Source organism: Nycticebus coucang, chromosome 14 (genome assembly GCF_027406575.1).
Source record: "Nycticebus coucang isolate mNycCou1 chromosome 14, mNycCou1.pri, whole genome shotgun sequence".
Classification (NCBI taxonomy): Eukaryota; Metazoa; Chordata; class Mammalia; order Primates; family Lorisidae; genus Nycticebus; species Nycticebus coucang.
The window spans coordinates 94,896,829-94,918,306 of NC_069793.1; the positions used below are offsets into that span (position 1 = coordinate 94,896,829).

Here is a 21,478-nt window from a genome sequence, read left to right on the forward strand (position 1 = left end):
CTGAATTACAGATGACCATCCCTTCACCCTGACTCCATATTTATCCTTTAAGGTAAGATGAGATTCTTGTATGCAGCATATTTCTGGCCTGAGTTTTTGTATCCAGTCAGCCAACCGGTGCCTCTTAAGAGGGCAGTTTAAGCCATTCACATTAATTGAGAGTATTGATAAGCCTGGTAGTATTTTGGGTATCAAGTTTTTCAAAAATCCAGTGGACATTTTGAATCTTTTCACCACTGTGGAAATTGGGTTTGGGTCAAGAATTTCAGAGTGAGTTTACTTTGGTGGTAGAGCCTTATGCTGGTCATTATGGAGGATGGGTCTGAGAATATCCTGAAGAGCTGGTTTGGTTATGGCAAATTTCTTCAATGTGTTTAGATGTCATTAAAGTGTTTAACTTTTCTGTCATAAATGAAACTCAATTTAGCTGGATACAGGATCCTGGCTGAAAGTTGTTTTGTTTTAGGAGATTGAAGGTCGATGACCATCCTCTTCTGGCTTGAACAGTTTCAGCAGAAAGATCTGTAGTCATTCTAATATTCTTCCCCTTGTTAGGATATGATTTTCTTGCATCTGGCTGCCTGCAGAATTTTCTCCTTCATGTTAACTTTGGTGAAGTTAATTACAATGTGTCTAGAAGATGCTTTATTTGGGTTGAGTCATGCTGGGGTTCTGAAACTGTCTGCTATCTGAATTTCAGAATCTCTTGCCATGCTTGGGACTTTCTCCTCAATTATCTCAGAGTAGAGCATCTGTGCCTTTCGGACCATCCTTTTCTTCAGGGATTCCTATAAGGCAAATGTTTGCTCTTTTGGAGTGGTCCCGCAATTCTCTCAGGGAGTGATCCATTTTTGCTCTCCACTTATCTTCCTCTTTGAGCATTTGGGAGCGTTCAAAAGCTTTGTCTTCAGTGTCAGAGATCCTTTCTTCTGCCTGCTCCATTCTGTTACTGAGGGATTCTACTGTATTTCTCAGATCTTTGAGGGCTGCAAGTTCTTGCCTCAGTGTGTCAAAATCTTTGATGATTTTGTCTTTGGATTCATTGAATTCTTGAGACAACTTTTGAATTGTGCCTTGAATTTCTAATTCCATCTTTACCTCCATTCTGTTAGTCTTATTTGCAATCCAAATTCTGAACTTGATTTCTGACATCTCAGCCATTTGTTTATGAATGGGATCTTCTGTTGTGTCTCCTTTGTCATTCCTTGGGGGAGTTTATCTACTCTGAATATTCATGTTGCCAGAGTTTTTCCACTGATTCCGCCCCATGATTATTTTTCACCATTTGTCTAGAGAAGCTGGCAAGGTGAAATTGAATTGAGGGCGCTTGGAGTTGTAATTAACCAGCCCTTTACCAAAGAACTGGGACTGGTGATTGTCACTTTTTTCCCTTAGCACTTTACAAATGTCCCCTTCAGAACTACTGCCTGAAACTCTGGTACCTGCTTGGTGTGGTGGGGCTAGATGGTGCTGACCAAGACTAGTGGGGCTAGTCTCTCTCCAGTCCTAGTGAATCAGTGGCTTTGGGCTGAAATCTCGGCTGTGGACATATATAAGCAACTAAGACACTCCTCCCTCCCACAAGTGACAACTGGAAGGGGAGAATCCCACACTCCCACAACAACACAACCAGGGTACAATCTTGGTGGGTCCCTGGGTGTTCGGCCCAGGTCAAGAGTTCTAAACCAATTATCCCATTCGACACAAACATTGATCACGTGGGAGAGTTCAAAAGGTCTTCAGCATCTAGGCAGCGGGGGTCCACTGGCAGCTCAATTTGACTCCAGTGGGAGAGACCATGGAGCTGGCACCACTGTCAGGGGCGGCGTTGCCACTGTCCTGGATGGTGCTGCTGGTCTGGGGTACTGCTGTGTGCAGGTCACAGAAGCCCGTGGGGAAGTAGAGGGCATTGCCACTGGCACAATAGTCACAGGAGCCAGGCAGGGAACCAGAGGGCTGAGCTGCTGATCCCAGGCCCAGGCTGCAGGAGCCAGGTGGGAAGCCAGAGGACAGAGTCACCTGCTTCGGGGGTTGCAGGAGCCAGGAGGAGTCACTGAGCACAGGCCGTGGGTCTCAGGAGCCTGGTAGGGAGCCGAAGGGCAAAGTCCCTGGCCCCGGGCCACAAGTCACAGGAGCCAGCCTGCCGTGTGCCACACGGGTCATAGGAGCCTGGCAGGGAGCCGAGCCACCCATTGCAGGCTGCAGAGCCGGGGAGCAGGTGGGCAACATGGGTCAAGTCTCTCTCCTCTTGTGACTCCCCAACTCTGTTACAGTTACAGTTTCAGCGCAACTAGGTGCCCCACCCTAGCAAAAATCTGCCAAATACTCTGGATTTTGCAGGGGGTAGTCTCCCAGAAGACCGCCAGGAGACGGGGGAGGGGTGGATTGGGAGTTCAGGAGGGTAGGGAGAATATTAGATCAACTTCTGGCCCAGGCAAGAGACTGCCTGGGCTTGCAGTGGTTCTCTGTGGAGGGAGTCCCGGCCCTCAGTTGTTCTCTCCCCTTTGGTGAAACAAAAGGTCCTCTGTTCTCTAGTTGCCTCAAGCTGCTCTTCTGGGGGAGTGGGAAGGATGCCCGTCCTCTTTGGGATGGGTTTTGTACCTGAAATTTGTTTCCTTGGAGTCCCAGCTTGTCGCAGCAGGGGTGATGTGAACCTATTGATCCTCTCTCTCAGTTCAGCTCCTTATCTGCTTTATTGGGTAATTTCTGGCCATGATTTCTCCCTCTGGATGGGAACCTCTGCCAAAAGCTGGCTTCAGTCGGCGATCTTGCCTCCCTTTGTCCCCCTGGCTATTTTATAGAGACAGGGTCTCGCTCTGGCTTAGGCTGGTCTTGAACCCGCCCCTTGCCTTGGCTTCCCAAGTGCTGAGATTACAGGCATGAGCCACTGCACCCGGCCTTTAAAAAAATATTAAAAAAAAAAAAAAGAAACTTTAGTAGTGGCAAAATATACATCACTTACAATATACGGTCTTAACCATTTTTAAGTATGCATTTCAGTAGTGTTAATTCATATTACTATGCAACCAATCTCCAGAATTCTGCCTTTTCCAAAAGTGATAACTATGAACTAATAGCTACTCATTCCCTGAATATATTTTTGTTTTGTTGATTCTGTGCCTTTGACTATGATCTTTTGCTTCCTTATTTCTTAAATCTTGGTTTTTCTTGAAGGTATACCATAAATCCCACATTTTTATTTAAATTTCCCTAACTGCCACTGTCTACATACAGCCACTGTGATCTGGGATGTATTTTGGGGTTCCTGTGCATAATTAAGAATTTAAGTTTCATTATAGGTTGCTATTTCCTTAGGTACCGATACCTGTAGGAACTCTATAAATAATTGTTAAATGAATTAAATAATTTGAATTGAATTTGGTATCTCTTCCATATGCCTTCCATTAAAGTGCTAAGTTTATATTCGATTTGAATAATACCGAAAGGAACATCATCATCTTGGGTGACTGAGTAAGTGACTTGGTGTAGTGATTTGGCGATAGCCTTTTTTTTCCTTTTTGAGACAGTGTCTCACTCTGTCATCCTCGGTAGAGTGTTGTGGTATCATAGCTCACAGCAACCTCAAACTCTTGGGGTCAAGCGGTTGTCTTGCCTCATCCTCCCAAGTAGCTGGGACTCTAGGCACCTGCCACAATGCTTGGCTAGTTTTTTCTATTTTGAGTATACACCAGGGTCTTGCTCTAGCTCAGGCTGGTCTGGCACTCCTGAGCTCCAGCAGTCCACCCACTTCAGCCTCCCAGAATGCTAGGATTATAGGCATGAGCCACTTTGCTTGGCCGAAGATGGCTTTTTTGAAGATGGCTTGGTAACCTACATTGAACTGAGATTAGTTGCCAGATTGGAAGGCCTTTTGACAAAATAAAATGTAAAATTTTTAATCATCTTACATAATAGTGTCTTTTGTGAGTTTTTTTCTACTTCTTTCATCTGTAGTATATAAAAATTTTATCTGTAAAACATACTGATTTTAACATCATTTTTCTGTTCATTAGGTGGATTTTATTTTGTTAGGTGGTGATCTTTTTCATGAAAATAAGCCCTCAAGGAAAACATTACATACCTGCCTCGAGCTATTAAGAAAATACTGTATGGGTGATCGTCCTGTCCAGTTTGAGATCATCAGCGACCAGTCAGTTAACTTTGGTTTTAGTAAGTAAGTATATTTATGTCCTTGAGTGAATGATTTCTTGTGTATGATATTTCCACATAAGACACACTAACAGATAAACTCGTATAGGTATAAGATCTTTTTAAAAGATGTACTAGAAATTGCTAACATTCTTTGCCTCTGAAAGGAAGAGCTGGAGGCTGGAGCTTGCAGGAGACTAAGTTGCACAGGTAGTGGTAATGGTAGAACTGAACAATTTTAATCTTGATCTTTTGGATTCTGAAGTACATGGGTTTTCTTCCGTCCCTCTACTACAAATTAAAACTTTACACAGAGGTTTTCATAGTTTTGAAGGCCTGTTAATCATTACTTTTCATTAATCGGGTATGCCACTCTTACATACTATTCAGAAGCACTACTAATTGTTGTTTGGTTTTCTTTGCAGTATAGTACCTTATGATATTTTCAAACTATAATTGAAGTGTATTGGTGCCTATGTTTTGTTTTTTTTTTCTTTAAAGCTCTGAACTAGTGGTCATTTGCCAATATGGATCATATATTTGCCTATGATTACATCAATATTTTGGAGGAGAATCCTAGGGAAAATAGCATTTAGAAACCTTAATTAACTTTTTTTTTTTTTTTAAGGTTTCCATGGGTGAACTACCAAGATGGCAATCTCAACATTTCAATTCCAGTGTTTAGTATTCACGGCAATCATGATGATCCCACAGGGGTAATTATTAGTTTCTTATAGTTCACCTGTTAGAAACATTCACTTTAGTTTGTGGAAAATATTCCTCCCCCTTTTCTTAGCAATTTGTAGTCAGTGATTTTTTAATCATTTTATGTAAGCTTTTATTTAAAAATCTGGAATGAGAATTTGTGTAAGAGCTATGTTTTTATTTCATGAGTGCTAAGAGTAGGAATACATACTAACATTTATTTGTAAATTGATTTATAGTTTATTATTGCTTTATATCTGTCTTATAAAATCTCACAAGAGATGATTGTTTCATGAACATTTTAAAATCTAAATTAATTTATCTAATACATATTTGATGTGGCAACAAAATTAGAGATCCTAAACTCAAAAATATCTTTTACCTGGTCATTATGAATTGCTAATTATTTATGGTCGTCTTTCCCCAGGTTTACAGAAGTTTGCTTAATATGGTATTACAAAGCATTTACTTCATGCCTTTAGTGACCAAGTCCTCATGATAAGCTTTGATGAGATGTTAACTTTGTATTTAGCATGTGATTCCAGTTGCTACAAATGATTTGTAATAGAAAAAAGGTAGCAAATACCTTTACTTTTGCAATTTTGTTTTGAGAAGGCATTATCCTCATCTGTGTTTTTGTAACTAGTATTTAGAGTATGCTTTTAACAGGCAATGTGCTGACAGATCACTTATTTTTATTCTTCGAAATTATTTTGCACAGGCAGATGCACTCTGTGCCTTGGATATTTTAAGTTGTGCTGGATTTGTTAATCACTTTGGACGTTCAATGTCTGTGGAGAACATAGACATTAGTCCACTTTTGCTTCAAAAAGGAAGCACAAAAATTGCACTGTATGGCTTAGGTAAGATGGTTTTATTTTATTATTTAGATTAGTAAGTGTTTAAACAATTAGGAAATAAAATTGTGGAGATAACTTTGGAAAAAGTGGGGCAAATCTGATTATTTCTTGTTGGTGAATGTAAAAAGGAAAGATTTTGGTAAAAATTTTATAGAATTTAAAAAAATAGCAGTTCTGATAAAAATATTTTTCCTTTACGTTGTATTTTTCCCTTTTCGACTCAGATATACACACGTAGAATCCTGAATTACAGAATAATTACCAAAAGTCCTTTTTGATCTCTTAAAAGTCTTTGAATGGTCTAAAGCTTCACAGTCCTACACAGTAACCCCTAGCTGACAGCCCTTGTGCAGCTTTTATAATCTAGCAAGTAGAAGAACATCATGGTCATTTATATTTTAGAGATACGGAAAATGAGATCTGGGCATTATGTCTGATTTTGCAATTGATAGAGCATGAAATGAAATATACTTAAAAAAAAACAAACTATTAATTGTTTTAATCACTTCAACATGAGGGAACGAATCTCCTGGAAAAGGTTTCTTCTCCTATATTCAGACTGAGGACATTATTCCTCAATCATTGCCAGAAACACGTCTCTGTAGTCATCCATTTTCTCCCAAACTTTATTCATCAGGTTCTTCTTTCCATGAATGGATTCTGTCTCTTCCCTGTACCCGTCTGTACCCTCACCAAACACTTGCCTATAAACTCTAGAACTTGTTGCATAATTGGCATAGTCAAAGTTCTCTTGTCTGAGCGTTGTCCAGTTGGACCCTGCGATTCTGTGTTCTGTGTGGTTCTCTTACCTGTGGCTGTTGGGCAGTGGAGGGATTACCGTCCTTGTTCCCCACCACCACTTCTCCTCCCGCCTGCAAATACGCTGCTCCTTGAAGCTTATCCTGTCGTACTAAACTTGTCTTTCCCTTTCCCTCAAACTTTTTACCTACCCACCTACCTTTAGTTTTGTGAGTATTCTCAGCGCTTCAGCCTCTACCTAGATTAATGTCCTGGGCTTTGAATACCTTCCCTTTTTTGTCTCAGTTAAGTGTTCTGTGTTCTACCTCAGCCGTCTGTGCCATTGGCCACACCGAGGGGTCCCCTCGGGGAGCTGGGCCACTTGTAGCTCCTCTGCTTCTACACAGTTCGGTTTTCTTCTGAAACCTCTTTAATCAGCGTTTGAAGTGGCAACCTTGTTCCTCCCAACCCTTCCTGTATTGTTATTCTCCATCTTAGTATCCTGGCTTTCCCCCCCCCTTTTATAGTATTTACACTTTATACTTATTTTCTTGACTTGTTTTTGTTGATCTTTTTCACTAAACCAAGCTGAGCCTATGCAGTATCGGAAGAATTGTTTTATTAAAAGGCATAATACTTTTATTTTTATTTTTGTGTTGTTTTTAAATACTTTTAAAAAATCTCATCCCTTTCAATATCTAGATTGTATGCATATTATAATCTATATGTTACTTCAAAAGTATATATACCTATAATTTATAATAAAGGGATATTGAAAAACATTACTAGAAGTTTTAATAAGAATTTAAGCATAAACCTCTCACATTTTTATTCCACATTTTGTTTATTTTAAAGGTATGTGTGCCTGAAATGGAAAGTATTTTTTGAATGTACCTAATAGCTATCTGTCATCAAGAACTGGAGCTACTCATTAATAAATGATTGTAGAATTCAAATATCTCTAAACAGTAAATTGAAATACTTTGAGTAGCATATTATTTAGAAGCAAATATATTCGTGTTTTAAACCCAGGTAAGAAAACAATTTTAAAATAATGACATGTCCGTTTCAGGCTCCATTCCAGATGAAAGGCTCTATCGAATGTTTGTCAATAAAAAAGTAACAATGTTGAGACCAAAAGAAGAGGAGAACTCTTGGTTTAACTTATTTGTGATTCATCAGAACAGGTAAAAGTATTCTCTGAAAATTTTTGACCCAAGTACTGAGATTCCCTGAATCTCTGTAAGCTCATCAATTTCAGTAAAATGGCCTTACTCTTTCAAGGTTGTTAGTGCAAGATCAGGCAGAACTTGGTGTTGTGTGACTTCATTCTGAAATTTTTCTTTGTATAAATTAATGCCTATAAAATGTGGATAAGCCATAATAATAACCATAAAATCAATATTCCTGAATTCAGCAAAAATGTTGAATCTTATCAGTACATTGTCTCATACTGTTCTCTGATCCTATCTTCCTCCCATTGTTCTTAATTTTAGATTAATCATACCATTGCTTTTCTTTATTGTTTGATCACAGATGTATGCGTAATTGTGTTATGCTGTATATTTTACAGTTTATTTAATTCTCAGCATTTCTGAGATTCATCCATTTTGCTGCTTAGAAATGTAATTAATTTTCACCGTTGTGTAGAGTTAGTGAACATTTCCTTTCTAGGTTTTTTTTTTTTTTTTTTCCATATATCTGGCTGTTACAAACATTCTTATGCACATCTCCTGGTAAATATATGCAAGTGTGTTTCCAGAATATGTGAAGATAGCTAGATTGGCTTTCTTTTGTTAGTTTTAAGAAGTCTAATCTGTCATTAGAGTATAGGATTGATTGAAAGGAAGAGAGACTTGAGAAAGCAAGATTTCCTGTGCCATCACCGCAGTGACAACGAGCCTATGAAGGTGATGACAGTGATGTGGGAGGGGCAGACCTGAGAAGGTGCAGAGAAGGACTTCAGGCCTGACGATAGAATTGATTACAGTCATTCCTGTGAATTCACCGTGGGGGGTGGTTTATAGGATCCTCCGTGGATTTCAGAATCCTCAGACGTTTGCATAGGATGAATAGTATAGTGGAAACTCTGTAAAGTGACCACCCAAGGGACTGCAACAAACTGGTCAATGTATGGAGGTGGCCAGCATAGGGAACTAGGTACATGTGGTGGATGTCCAGTCTTTGAAAGTTAGGTCAACTTAAGCAGGTGGACAATGTAAGGATGTGGTCAAATATGGACGTTCTACTGTAATTGCAAATAAGCTGTACTCCCCCTCCTATATACTTTAAATCTAGAAGCTATACTCCCCCTCCTATATGCTTTAAATCTAGAAGCTATACTCCCCCTCCTATATACTTTAAATCTAGAAGCTATACTCCCCCTCCTATATACTTTAAATCTAGAAGCTATACTCCCCCTCCTATATACTTTAAATCTAGAAGCTATACTCCCCCTCCTATATACTTTAAATCTAGAAGCTATACTCCCCCTCCTATATGCTTTAAATCTAGAAGCTATACTCCCCCTCCTATATGCTTTAAATCTAGAAGCTATACTCCCCCTCCTATATGCTTTAAATCTAGAAGCTATACTCCCCCTCCTATATGCTTTAAATCTAGAAGCTATACTCCCCCTCCTATATACTTTAAATCTAGAAGCTATACTCCCCCTCCTATATACTTTAAATCTAGAAGCTATACTCCCCCTCCTATATACTTTAAATCTAGAAGCTATACTCCCCCTCCTATATAGTTTAAATCTAGAAGCTATACTCCCCCTCCTATATACTTTAAATCTAGAGTACTTATGATACCTAATACAACATGTGCTATGTAAATACTTGACATACTGTGTTGTTTTTTAAAATTTTTATGTTTTATTTTACTGTTATTTTTTTGGTCTTTAAATATCTTTGATCCATGATTGGTTGAATCTGAGAAATGGTAAATACAGAGGGCCAGCTGTATTTATTGAATGCATTTACTAGATGCAGACTGTGCATTTATGGAATACAAATATGCTAAGTGTTGGGTAAAAGAAAGGATTAGGAGGCTGACTGTTGTTTTCTTAGGTGTGAGTTCCTGAATGAACAGTGTGAGTTTCAAAGAAGGAGCAGGCCAGAGTTTCCATACGTGTGGTCTCCATGTAACTTTTCACCACTAGGAGTTGTTCTTTCTCTTGCTTAGTGCTTCCCAGTTCTACCACACTTTGTACTACGCTAAAGTGGGGGTAAGTTGGGAGGAAAACCCGTAAGGAATTCTGGGAATTTAAGCCTTGAGAGGTAGAATGGCAGATTGGTCAGAGGAGAGGGCAGTCAGCATAGGATTGTTGGTTCACCTCATCGCCGGCGATGTTAGCCTTCATCATTTGATTAAGAGGGTGTGTACCTGATTTCATCTATGTAAATTTCCCATTTTCTATTTCACAATTAATAAATATTTTGAGAAAAATAGTTTGAGACTATCCAAATATCCTGTTTCACTCTAAACTTTCACCCAAGATCCATCCATTGGTGATCTTATTTCCAGCAGTTACTGTTGTAGTGCTGTAATAGTGATTTTTTTCGTCCTCACTCTTTCTGTACTTATTTATTTATTTTTGAGACAGAGTCTCATTATGTCGCTCTTGGTAGAGTGCTGTGGCATCACAGTTCACAGCAACCTGAAACTCTTGGGCTCAAGCGATTCTCTTTCCTCAGCCTCCCAGGTAGCTGGGACTACAGGCGCCCGTCACAACGCCCGGATCTTTTTTGTTGCAGTTGTCATTGTTGGTTAGCTGGCCTGGGCCGCGTTCCAACCTCCCAACTTTGGTGTATGTGGCTGGTGCCGTCACTGTGCTACGGGCACCGAGCCTCTTTCTGTATTTATTAGCTGGAATTCTTCTGTAAAGAACTTCTGTCTCTTCTACTCCCCATTTACTTATTCAATTATTCATTTTATTGATATTATTATGGATTTAAGGATCTTTATTTTATTCTTTGAGTTATAATTCAATACTGTCTCTCTTTTTTTTTTATCCTTACTGTTCCTTGGATTGTTTCCACTTTGATCATTACAGCACCACAAGATGTTCCAAGCTCTTGTATTTTTCTGCCCTAGACCTGGAATCAACCACTTCTCTGAGGAGTTCTTAGCTCCTTTTATTGTGGTGTTCAGAAACCCATATATGGGTCCTGGGTGTGCTTGTTGCTACTGGGCTCTCTCAACCCCCTCAGTGAATAAAACTAAGGAAATATACAAGTGTGTGCAGTCACTCATACATACACATTCACACCTGTATTTCTGTATCTAACTATGTGTTAAAGAAATAATTGCAAATTCATCTTCTAATCCAGCCCTACAGGGTCTCTGTGTCTTCCCTTTTATTTACTTGTAACTTCTTTTGCTAACTGAAGCCTAGATTACATTATCTCCAATATATTGACTTACTTTTTTCAATGCAGGTTTACATATAAAGTAATTTCAAAATTGCGACCCACACCCCGTCAGAAACAAACCTACCAAATTGGGTACAATGTTTATGTAAGTTATTTTAGTCTTTAGCCTTGGCGTATCATTTTCCAAAGTTACTTAGCTCTTTCCTCCCCAGTCCCTGCATTGTGCTTATGGGGATTCTTCTTTAATGCTGTTAGATTCATTTGTTACCTTGTGTAGCCTTAGATACTTCTTTTCTTGTTGTTTTCAAAAAAAAAAAAAAAAGGTTTTTTTCTGATTGAGTGGGAATTCTTGAGTCTTCTATGTTTTATTTCTCTTTTTTTTTTTTACATCGTTGAGTTTTTCTCCTATGTGCAAAAGGAGGAGGAATCTGAAGAGGACTTTGTTATGCAAAATCTTTCAATAAGGATGTTTTATTTATTTATTTATTTATTTATTTATTTATTTTTTTTGTAGAGGCAGAGTCTCACTTTACAGCCCTCGGTAGATTGCCGTGGCCTCACACAGCTCACAGCAACCTCCAACTCCTGGGCTTAAGCGATTCTCTTGCCTCAGCCTCCCGAGTAGCTGGGACTACAGGCGCCCGCCACAACGCCCGGCTATTTTTTGGTTGCAGTTTGGCCGGGGCTGGGTTTGAACCCGCCACCCTCGGTATATGGGGCCGATGCCTTACTGACTGAGCCACAGGCGCCGCCCAGATCAGCTTCTGAGTCACAAATTAGAGCCAGCACTCAACGAAGGCCCCCTAGATGTATGTTTTTACATTAAAAAAAATTTTCTGGATACCCATTTGATTTTCTGTCTTCTCTGCATTCACTCTGCTTAGCCACGCCGATCTTGCTATTCCTTGAACTTACTGAACACTTTCTCGCCTTAGCACTTTTGCTATCTGCTCTTCTCCTGCCCAGGACTTTCTTCTGTGGCTTACTGATCCTTCCTTTCAGTTCTCTGCTCCTTGGTTACTTGTCAGAGAGGCCTTTCCTGACTACCCCATATGTGGAGGGTGATATGTCCCTTCATGTAACTTTTCTCTTTATTTTTTAATTTCAGATTGATAGGAGGGTACAAATGTTCAGGTTACATTGTTTTCATTTCTAAGGTACAGTTCAAGTTATAGTTGAGCCCTTCACCCGGGGGTGTGCTGAACCCCTCACACTGTGCACGTGAGGCAAGATCTCACCAGTCTCACCTTCCGTCCCCACTCCCTCCTGCCTCTCCTCCCCTCCCCCTTGCTAGACTATACTTATGTGTTTTTCTTTCTTGGATTTCACATATTCTTAAAGAACTAGTCTAGCTGTAACACTAGAGTTTGCAAATCATTTTATTTATTTTTTATTTCAGGTTACCATGAGGGTACAAACAACTAGGTTACAGTGGTTGCATTTGTTAGGTAGATCCCTCTTGCAAATCATTTATGTGATAATTTATATTAAAAAATCTTATCTCATATGTAAGGATGACAGTTTTACTCCCATTTTTATAATTAGAAAAAAAAGATGACATTAAAAATTATTGGACATTTTATTTTCTGCATTTTTTCAGTGTATAATTATACTGATTTATAGATTTCAACTATTGATAAAGCTTATGCTTTTCTGATATGACCAAGTGGGGATTCCTTCCTGTGGTAAAACTTTTCGTGATCTTCCCCTAAAGGTAGAATTGATGGCTTCCTTTTTTAGGGTTTCCACTTGTTTGTGTTCTTGAGGCCTATTATCTTTGCATTTCCAATCCCTTGCACAGTTTCTGGCACATAGAATGAGGTAATAAATCTTTAGTAAATGGAGGAAAAGTCCTATATAGGTGTATTTAATATGAAAATTTTCTAAATCACTGCAAATTTACGTTATTTATCTTTCAAAATCTTGGTATAGGAGTAAACATGGAAGCACTAACTTTATTCCAGAACAATTTTTGGATGACTTCATTGATCTTGTTATCTGGGGCCATGAACATGAGTGTAAAATAGCTCCAACCAAAAATGAACAGCAGCTCTTCTATGTATCACAACCTGGAAGTTCTGTGGTTACTGCTCTTTCCCCAGGAGAAGCTATAAAGAAGTGAGTAATTGTTATATGTTTCAAGTCAATTTTTAAGAAATCCTCTCTATAATAAAATTCTAATCATCCCCTAGATTCAAAGTATGAGCAATATTGTTTATATGATAGATTTATTTATGAAGATGGATTATTCTATATAATCTTACTGTTTTCCCATACTTTTAGCCATTTTCAATAACAGGGCATCCAGTTGACATTAATGATTTTGCACTCATTAGACGTATTTAAAAACTAAAATTTTTATTTATTTAAGTTAGATGCTGTAAGTGGTGACTTCACAAAGTCCATTTATAAACAAATTCCCTTAAGACCATTTTAGATTTTTCTCATTACAAATGCAATTTTATAGCATATTTCATTTCTTTTAATTCTTTGGGGGACTGATGTAACAAAAAAGAATACTTAACAGTGATTGAACTTAATTTTTATAATGGGTTTTACCCGTTGAATCTACTCAAGTTCTGATTGTTATGATGATAATAGGTTTAAAGAATATGGTCATTGGACGTGTGTGTTGGGTGTTTTTTCATGGTTCTGGTGTGAAATCATGTATGTGTGTATACATATAATAATATGTAATAATATAGTCTATACATACTACTTTCAAAGTCTTTTTTGTTTCTTTTTGGGACAAAATCTTACTCAATAGCCCTAAGGTTGAATGCTGTGATCTTACAGCTCACAGCAACCTCAAACGCTGGGACTCAAGCGATCCTCTTGCCTCAGTCTCCCGAGTAGCTGGGTCCACAGGCGCCCACCATAACACCTGGCTAGTTTTTCTGATTTTAGTAGAGATGGGGTCTCATTTTCCTCAGGTTGGTCTTGAACTCCTGAGCTCAGGTGATTTACAGGTGTGAGCCACTGGCGTGGGCTGTCTTGATAACCTTTAATGTGCTTACTGTTATACGTGTCTTTCCATATAACTGTATATTTGTTCATGAAGAAAAAATAATGAGTAGATTTTATTCTGGGGAAGGAGAATGTTTACTGTTTTTTTCCTTTGATGATAACGTTAGTATTAAATTGCCAAAAATAGTTATTATTTTTTTTTGCAATGTTTTTGCAATTGTTTTTGCAATGTTTTTGGCCAGGGCTGGGTTTGAACCCACCACCTCTGGCATATGGGGCTGGCACCCTACTCCTTTGAGCCACAGGCGCCACCAAAAATAATTATTTTTAAGGATGTGATGTTATCAAAAATATTTTTATAAAGTAAGAAATAATATAGCTTTGATGTGCACATTTTCCTGAGGAAATTTACTTTGTGACTAGATTTTTATTTCTCTCCATTTTAGACATGTTGGTTTGCTGCGTATTAAAGGGAGGAAGATGAATATGCAGAAAATTCCTCTTCAGACAGTGCGGCAGTTTTTCATGGAGGATGTTGTTCTGGCTAATCATCCGGACATTTTTAACCCAGATAATCCTAAAGTAACCCAAGCCATACAGAACTTCTGTTTGGAGAAGGTAATATTTTTAGATAAAGTCAATAAGACCTACTTTAGTTGAGGAAGTATTTCAGTCCTGTGAACCAATTTAATAATAGTCGATGGTATATAGTATATCCCTGGATGAAGGGTTCTGCTTGAGATCCACTGAATCAGCTTCACCTAAATCCTGTGTGCTTTGAATGGTAACATGAATACAGAGAGGAAAGATGATGGTGGTGACACAGAAGTTATAGAGTCCATTCGAAATACCCAGATGTTTGACCTGGTGCCTGGCAAAACTGTGCTCTGTGATTTTTTTTTTGTTGAGTTCAAAGAATTGACTTGGATGATTTTATTATAGGTTTGTGCTATCCAGTATGATAATCATTAGAATATGTGGCTGTTTACATGTAATTACTACAAATTAAATTAAAAATTCAGCTCCTCACTTGTTCCGACCATATTTCAAGTGCTCTGTATCCACATGTGGCTCATGGCAACTCTAGTGAATACTGCAAATACAAAACATCATCATGGAAAGTTCTGCTAGGATGCTTTAAGTTTAAAGGACAAGCTTAGATGCAGAAAAGATGTGAGAACAAAACACTTGTTCTGTATTGTTCCTGAGGTCAGATGCAAGTTATAAGGAGGCAGATTTTAATTCCAGCAGAAGAACTTTCTGATGAGAGTTGTTGAGCTATGAAATTGGCCTTCTGAAGATATCTAACGGCTGCGCACACAACCACATGTGAAAAGGCTTTTAGTACTGTTGCCTCCTTGTAACTTGGGTCTCTTCTCAGGAACAAGTGGTTTTGTTCTCAGATCTCTTTCAGGTCTAAAATCTTAGAACCTTATCCTGTTACAGTATGAGATAACTTAAGATATTTGAAAACATTCTTCTTACTTTCTTTTAACTTGAACTCTTCCAAGATAAATAACCCAAGATCCTTTGCTGATAGGTAGGTCCCTACTCTGGTCAGTCTTCCCTGGATGATATGACTGAGAAAACAAGATGTTTTTGTTTGTTTGTTATGTTTTTTAAAACAGAGTCTCACTTTGTCACCCTGGGTACAGTGCCCTGGCATCATAGCTCACAGCAACTTCAAACTCTTGGGCTCAAATGGTTCTCTTGCCTCATCCTCCAGCGTAGCTGAGACTAGAAATGCCCACCACAGCATCTGGCTATTTTAGAGACAGGGGTCTTGCTTGGGCTCAGGCTGGTCTCAAACTCCTGAGCTCAAGCCATCTACCTGCCTCAGTCTTGCAGAGTACTAGGATTACAGGTGTGAACCACCATGCCCACCCAGCCTGATTTATTTGGTTTTTAGTTGGTAAGATGAAGTAAGCCTTATTGAAATATGAGTAGAAAATTGGAACAGGAGTAATGTTTTAAATATCTTTTAAAATAATTACTTTAGAGAAATGTTTTTTCTTTTTTTCTTTTTTTTGGCCGGGGCTGGGTTTGAACCACCACCTCTGGTATATGGGGCTGGCACCTTACTCCTTTGATCCACAGGTGCTGCCCATTTAGAGAAATGTTTTTCAACCCTTTTTATCTCATAGCACACTTGAACCTATAGTTAAACTTTTGTGACACACTTAAATTATGTTGATTAAAACAGAGTAAAAAGAAGAATATACTTACTGTGCTTTGAATTTCTTTTGAAAATAATTTGATTAATCTTTAAAAATTTTCATGGCACATCTAAAATCCTCTCACAGCACACCAATTGAAAGTCACTGCTTTTGAGACTGAAAAAATTATTTTATTAATAATTTCTATGAAGAAAAACATCAAGGAATAGTATTAATGAAAGCATTACAAGAAGGTATATTTCAGGTATATAAATCACTGAGGAAATAAAGATGATTATGCTGTTCAGAGAAATTTAAGTTCAATTTAGTACTTTGATGTTAATCTTTATTTTTATTTTAAGATTAAGGAAATGCTTGAAAATGCTGAACGGGAACGTCTAGGAAATTCTCGACAGCCAGAGAAGCCTCTTATACGACTGCGAGTAAGTGCTGCTTATGTAAATTAAACTGTTAATTTTCAAAGTATAGTAGTGTACAGTTTACATGGATTTTTTTGAAAAGGAGTAAGAAGAGTCTTTATAGTAATAAAGAGCAATCACCACTGGAGGCAAAACAATAAAGCTGCAAGGATTTGACTTAATCACAATTTAATTGTTAGGTTTGATAATTTCTTTTTCTCATTTTCTAAATAATTTGTTGTTCTGTTCAGTAGATTACCTGTGATCTCTAACTTCGCCTTTAGCTGTCTCACCGCTCACTCTGCTGTAGGCACTTTGGCCTTCTTGGGGTTTCTCAGGCATGTCTGACGTACTTACTGCCCTCAAGGCTGTCACCTGTCACCTGACCAGGGCCCCACCCTCATGACGATGACACTCCACACCTTCTCTGCAAAGCTGCTGACTTGACTTCCTTTTCCTTCCTCTTTTCCTTTCCCCCCATAACACATAATGCACTTGGTTATTCTTTGAATTTTTTTCTATGCCTCTGAGCCTGCTTGTCTTTTCCACTGTGATATAAACAAAGTGATAACCATAGGCCTCTTCTTTGCCTCTGCGCTTTTCTCCTCTCCTAGTTCCTACCCTGTCTTTCTTACTCTAGTCCTAGCCCCTAAACGTATATAACCTGTCCTCTTCATTTACCACTCTCTTCCCCAGTTCACTGCAGTCAAGGCTGGGGCCTCGCCATAGCAAATAGAAAAGGCGACCTTCCGTTGTCTAACCCACTAGATTTTCTTTTTCTGAGTTCTCTGTATCCCTTCCGTTGTCTAACCCACTAGATTTTCTTTCTCTGAGTTCTCTGTATCCCTTCCGTTGTCTAACCCACTAGATTTTCTTTCTCTGAGTTCTCTGTATCCCTTCCGTTGTCTAACCCACTAGATTTTCTTTCTCTGAGTTCTCTGTATCCCTTCCGTTGTCTAACCCACTAGATTTTCTTTCTCTGAGTTCTCTGTATCCCTTCCGTTGTCTAACCCACTAGATTTTCTTTCTCTGAGTTCTCTGTATCCCTTCCGTTGTCTAACCCACTAGATTTTCTTTCTCTGAGTTCTCTGTATCCCTTCCGTTGTCTAACCCACTAGATTTTCTTTCTCTGAGTTCTCTGTATCCCTTCCGTTGTCTAACCCACTAGATTTTCTTTCTCTGAGTTCTCTGTATCCCTTCCGTTGTCTAACCCACTAGATTTTCTTTCTCTGAGTTCTCTGTATCCCTTCCGTTGTCTAACCCACTAGATTTTCTTTCTCTGAGTTCTCTGTATCCCTTCCGTTGTCTAACCCACTAGATTTTCTTTCTCTGAGTTCTCTGTATCCCTTCCGTTGTCTAACCCACTAGATTTTCCTTTTCTGAGTTCTCTGTATCCCTTCCGTTGTCTAACCCAGTAGATTTTCTTTTTCTGAGTTCTCTGTATCCCTTCCTAACTCTTAGCCTTCTTTTCAGTCTAGGTGTATGCCTTTCACAACCACCTACAGAGTAATGATTCCTAAACTTTCACTTTAGACTTCCACGTTGATCTATCTGTACTTCTAGGGCTCCCTACAACCTGGTACTTAAGGAGTGTGGTCCTTAAACCAGCAGCATTGGCATCACCTGGGGAATTACTAAAAATGCAGACTCTCAGGCCACACATCAGGTCCAACTGCATTTTAACAAAATCCTCGAGCAATGTGTATGCACATTAAAGTTGAGGAAATCTTGGGATATAGACTTTGGAGGTAAAGGGGATAAAGAGTTCTGTCTAGAGTGGGACTGCTTGGGTTTGATTCTGGCCCTACCACTAGGTATATGACATTGAGCATCTGGATCTCTTGTCCCTTGTTTTGTACATCGTAGATTTATGAGATCCAGATGAATTACGTTATGTACAATAAGTGGTCTGGTCCCTTTTCTCTATCCCACTGTCACTGCTGTAGTTGAGTCCTTATTATCACTTACTGGATTTGCTGCAGCTTCCTACCAGGTCTCTGCCTCTTGTCTTCCCATCATTAGCTTTTTCTCCACCTTAATGCCAAGATGATCTTTGTACAATACAATCTGTGTATCTTTCCTGTTGAAAACAATTTAATGATCCCCTAGCACTGAGAGGAAAAAGTCTAAACTTTCTAGAGTAGACTCAGACGTCTAAATCAACCTCTTTGTTTTTATCCTCCCTTTTCTTAAGCTCTAGTCTTGTCTGACCAAAAGTTATAACTTCCTGGACCCAGTGGAGTTTTATTTCACTGGAAACTTTGTGCCTGTTCATCCTGCTATGTGGAACACAGTTCCCTTTTCCTTCCTTATACTTTTAGTTCACACCTAGAGCCTCCCTCTTCAAGAAAGACTTTCTTGACCTGACCTCAAAGTTGATACCTCTTCCTCTGTGTCCTCATTCTGTTTTGTACATACCTCTTACAGCACCAGTCACATTTTTGTTTAATTTTTTTTAGCCCATGTATCACGGCATGAACCAGGCACAGGCACAGATGAAAAGCCAAGTTGGGACAAACACGGGGTTGCTTTGTCTCTGGCTGATATGAGATGGACATTACCAACTAGATGTTTGTTCTACCTAGGTTGAAGCAGGCAGAATGCCTAGAGCATTGAGGACACCCAATGAAGTTTGTTTAATGAACGGGTTCTGTAACTCTTAGTAGCAGAAAATTACAAATAAAAAGCTAGGCTGGTATATTAATTGTTAAAATGTCTGAAGAGTTTTGGGGGGAGCTTTAATATTTAGTATTTTCTCTTTCATAATTTGACCACTATAGAGATGGTCTAGGTATGTAATAGAAAGATAGTTACTTTAAGGAAATCATATAGTTGTCTTTATCAGAGCAAAAGGTACCATTTTTCCCATCTATGTTTGCTGACACCATTAGAACTAAGCAGATATAAATGGGAAATTCTCATTCCTTTACCTAAACACAGTAAATTATTCATTCATTCATGAAACAAAAGAGCAGATACGGACATGTAAGTAATACTGCAAAGCTACACTGTATTTACTAAAGGGCCCTCATTAATTTATTAACATGTTGTACAAATCTTACGGAGTTCTTCTGTTATGGATGCTGGAGGACACAGCGTCACTAAAACAGGTGAGGTTTGCATTCGTTGAGCTTACAGAAGGTGGAGATGTGAGGAGACATAATAAACATCAGGTGAATGAACAGACAGTGTAGCAGACAGTGTGGATGAAGAGTGGCAGTGTGGGGGCTAGTTGGCCTGGGGAGCATTCTGGATAAGCTGGTGATGGGGGGCATGCTGGTTCCCAGACCTTACTTTGAGAATAGCTAGTTTAGGGAAAATGATCGTATGTCTTAGAAGGGAAGGTGGTGCTTCTCTTTGTAAGATCTGTTTACCATTATGGACTTCTTGGATGCTTTTCTACTTGTATTTTCCCAGCATCCATCTTTGTCTAGTGTGAAGGCACATCTCTAAAATGATAGAGCAATTAATTAATACATGTAGGGTTGTTTTATGTTTTGTTTTTTTTTTTTTTTTGAGACAGCATCTCACTGTGTCACCCTCGGTAGAGTGTTGTGGCGTCACAGCTCACAGTAGCTTCAGACTCTTGGGCTCAAGTGATTCTCTTGCCTCAGCCTCCCAAGTAGCTGGGACTGCAGGTGCCTGCCACAACAGCCGGCTATTTTTTGTTGTTGTTGTCATTGTTTAGCTGGCCCGGGTCAGGTTTGAACCCACCAGCTTTGGTGCATGTGGCTGGCACAATAACCACTGTGCTATGGGCGCTGAGCCAGGTTGTTACTTTATTTTGATGTTCTTTGTTTTGTTGTCTTGAAAGTTAAGAAATTTGTTTAGAAATTCTGCCTTGTTCCTTAGATGGTGTGCCTGGTAAGTACCTGGATGTTAGTGTTGTCATGGGGAGGTGTAATCATTCTAACACCGGAAATTACTGTTTATCTTGATTCCATTGAACAAAGTATTTTGCTCATAAACTTTCAAGCATTCTTTTCTCAATAGGATAAATGTTACCATCATGATCTTTTAAGTGTATTGTAAAAATTAATTTATAAATTTAAGAGTACCGAGCATAAGCACTATAAATACTGAAGGACGAGCATGTTTCTTAAAAGTCGGCAAATTGTTAAACTTAGATGTCATACGGTTATTCTGTTTTCCAGGTGGACTACAGTGGAGGTTTTGAACCCTTCAGTGTTCTTCGCTTTAGCCAGAAATTTGTGGATCGGGTAGCTAATCCAAAAGACATTATCCATTTTTTTAGGCGTAGAGAACAAAAGGAAAAAACAGGTGAGCTGGTTACTTTACTTTACAGGTTAAAAAATGCTCTTCCAGGGTTTGTCTAATTAATCTTTAGTAAAAAAAAAATATAAAAATGATATGATTTTAATATCTTAGGCAAAATAAACTGACAGTTGGAATAATTAAACCTCATCATCTAAAAATTAGGTATCATTTTAAAACCTGTTGACACCAATAAAGAAATGGATGGCTTTCTTTTCAAACATTGTTTTATTTATTTATTTATTTATTTATTTATTGCAGTTTTTGGCCAGGGCTGGGTTTGAACCCGCCACCTCCAGCATATGGGACTGGCGCCCTATTCCTTTGAGCCACAGGTGCCACCCAGCATTGTTTTTTTTAAACAGTCCTGTTGGGTAGTGACACACATAGACTTTGGAGATCTATTGCTCAAAATAAATATTACTATGTATTATCAATTTTTAGAAACTTAATGTTTACGTTATATATTTTGACTTTATATGGTGATTTAGGAAAACTTCAGACTTTTGAAATAAGGTGTTCCATAGTTTGATGTTTCTGATGATCAAGGTAATTAATTTCTAATTAAAAGTTATTAAAACTAATTGCCCTTTTTGCATTTATAAAATAAAGACATCTGACTGAAATAGTGCTTTTTCATAAGAGATATTGATCATGTAAAATATAGAGGCTCTTTTCCTTAGTGCTGTTGAGTCAGAATTTTCATGGAACTCTACAGTCCTTATTTATAAGTAAGTGACCTAAGTTTTTATTAGCCTAAGCCTCATGGGCTTCTGTTTTCACTGTCAAATTGTGATCAGAAATTGGGTATGCTGTGAATCCATCCTGAA

At 38.6% G+C, this 21,478-nt stretch overlaps 1 protein-coding gene and 1 non-coding gene across 4 annotated transcripts in view; one reads left to right on the forward strand and one right to left on the reverse strand.

Moving 5' to 3' along the window:
- MRE11 (MRE11 homolog, double strand break repair nuclease) overlaps positions 1-21,478 on the forward strand; it is a 71,743-nt gene that overhangs the window by 9,920 nt on the left and 40,345 nt on the right. For all 3 annotated transcript variants that reach the window (XM_053561857.1, XM_053561859.1, XM_053561858.1), the window contains exons 4-11: positions 4,014-4,174; positions 4,778-4,865; positions 5,576-5,717; positions 7,525-7,639; positions 12,764-12,949; positions 14,245-14,416; positions 16,317-16,397; positions 20,528-20,654. In XM_053561857.1, coding sequence (XP_053417832.1) covers positions 4,014-4,174; positions 4,778-4,865; positions 5,576-5,717; positions 7,525-7,639; positions 12,764-12,949; positions 14,245-14,416; positions 16,317-16,397; positions 20,528-20,654 — 1,072 coding nt within the window. The remainder of the gene's footprint in view (positions 1-4,013; positions 4,175-4,777; positions 4,866-5,575; positions 5,718-7,524; positions 7,640-12,763; positions 12,950-14,244; positions 14,417-16,316; positions 16,398-20,527; positions 20,655-21,478) is intronic.
- Positions 18,834-18,967, reverse strand: LOC128566238 (small nucleolar RNA SNORA48). The gene has a single exon (XR_008374522.1). It is a non-coding gene; the product is annotated as a small nucleolar RNA SNORA48 (small nucleolar RNA).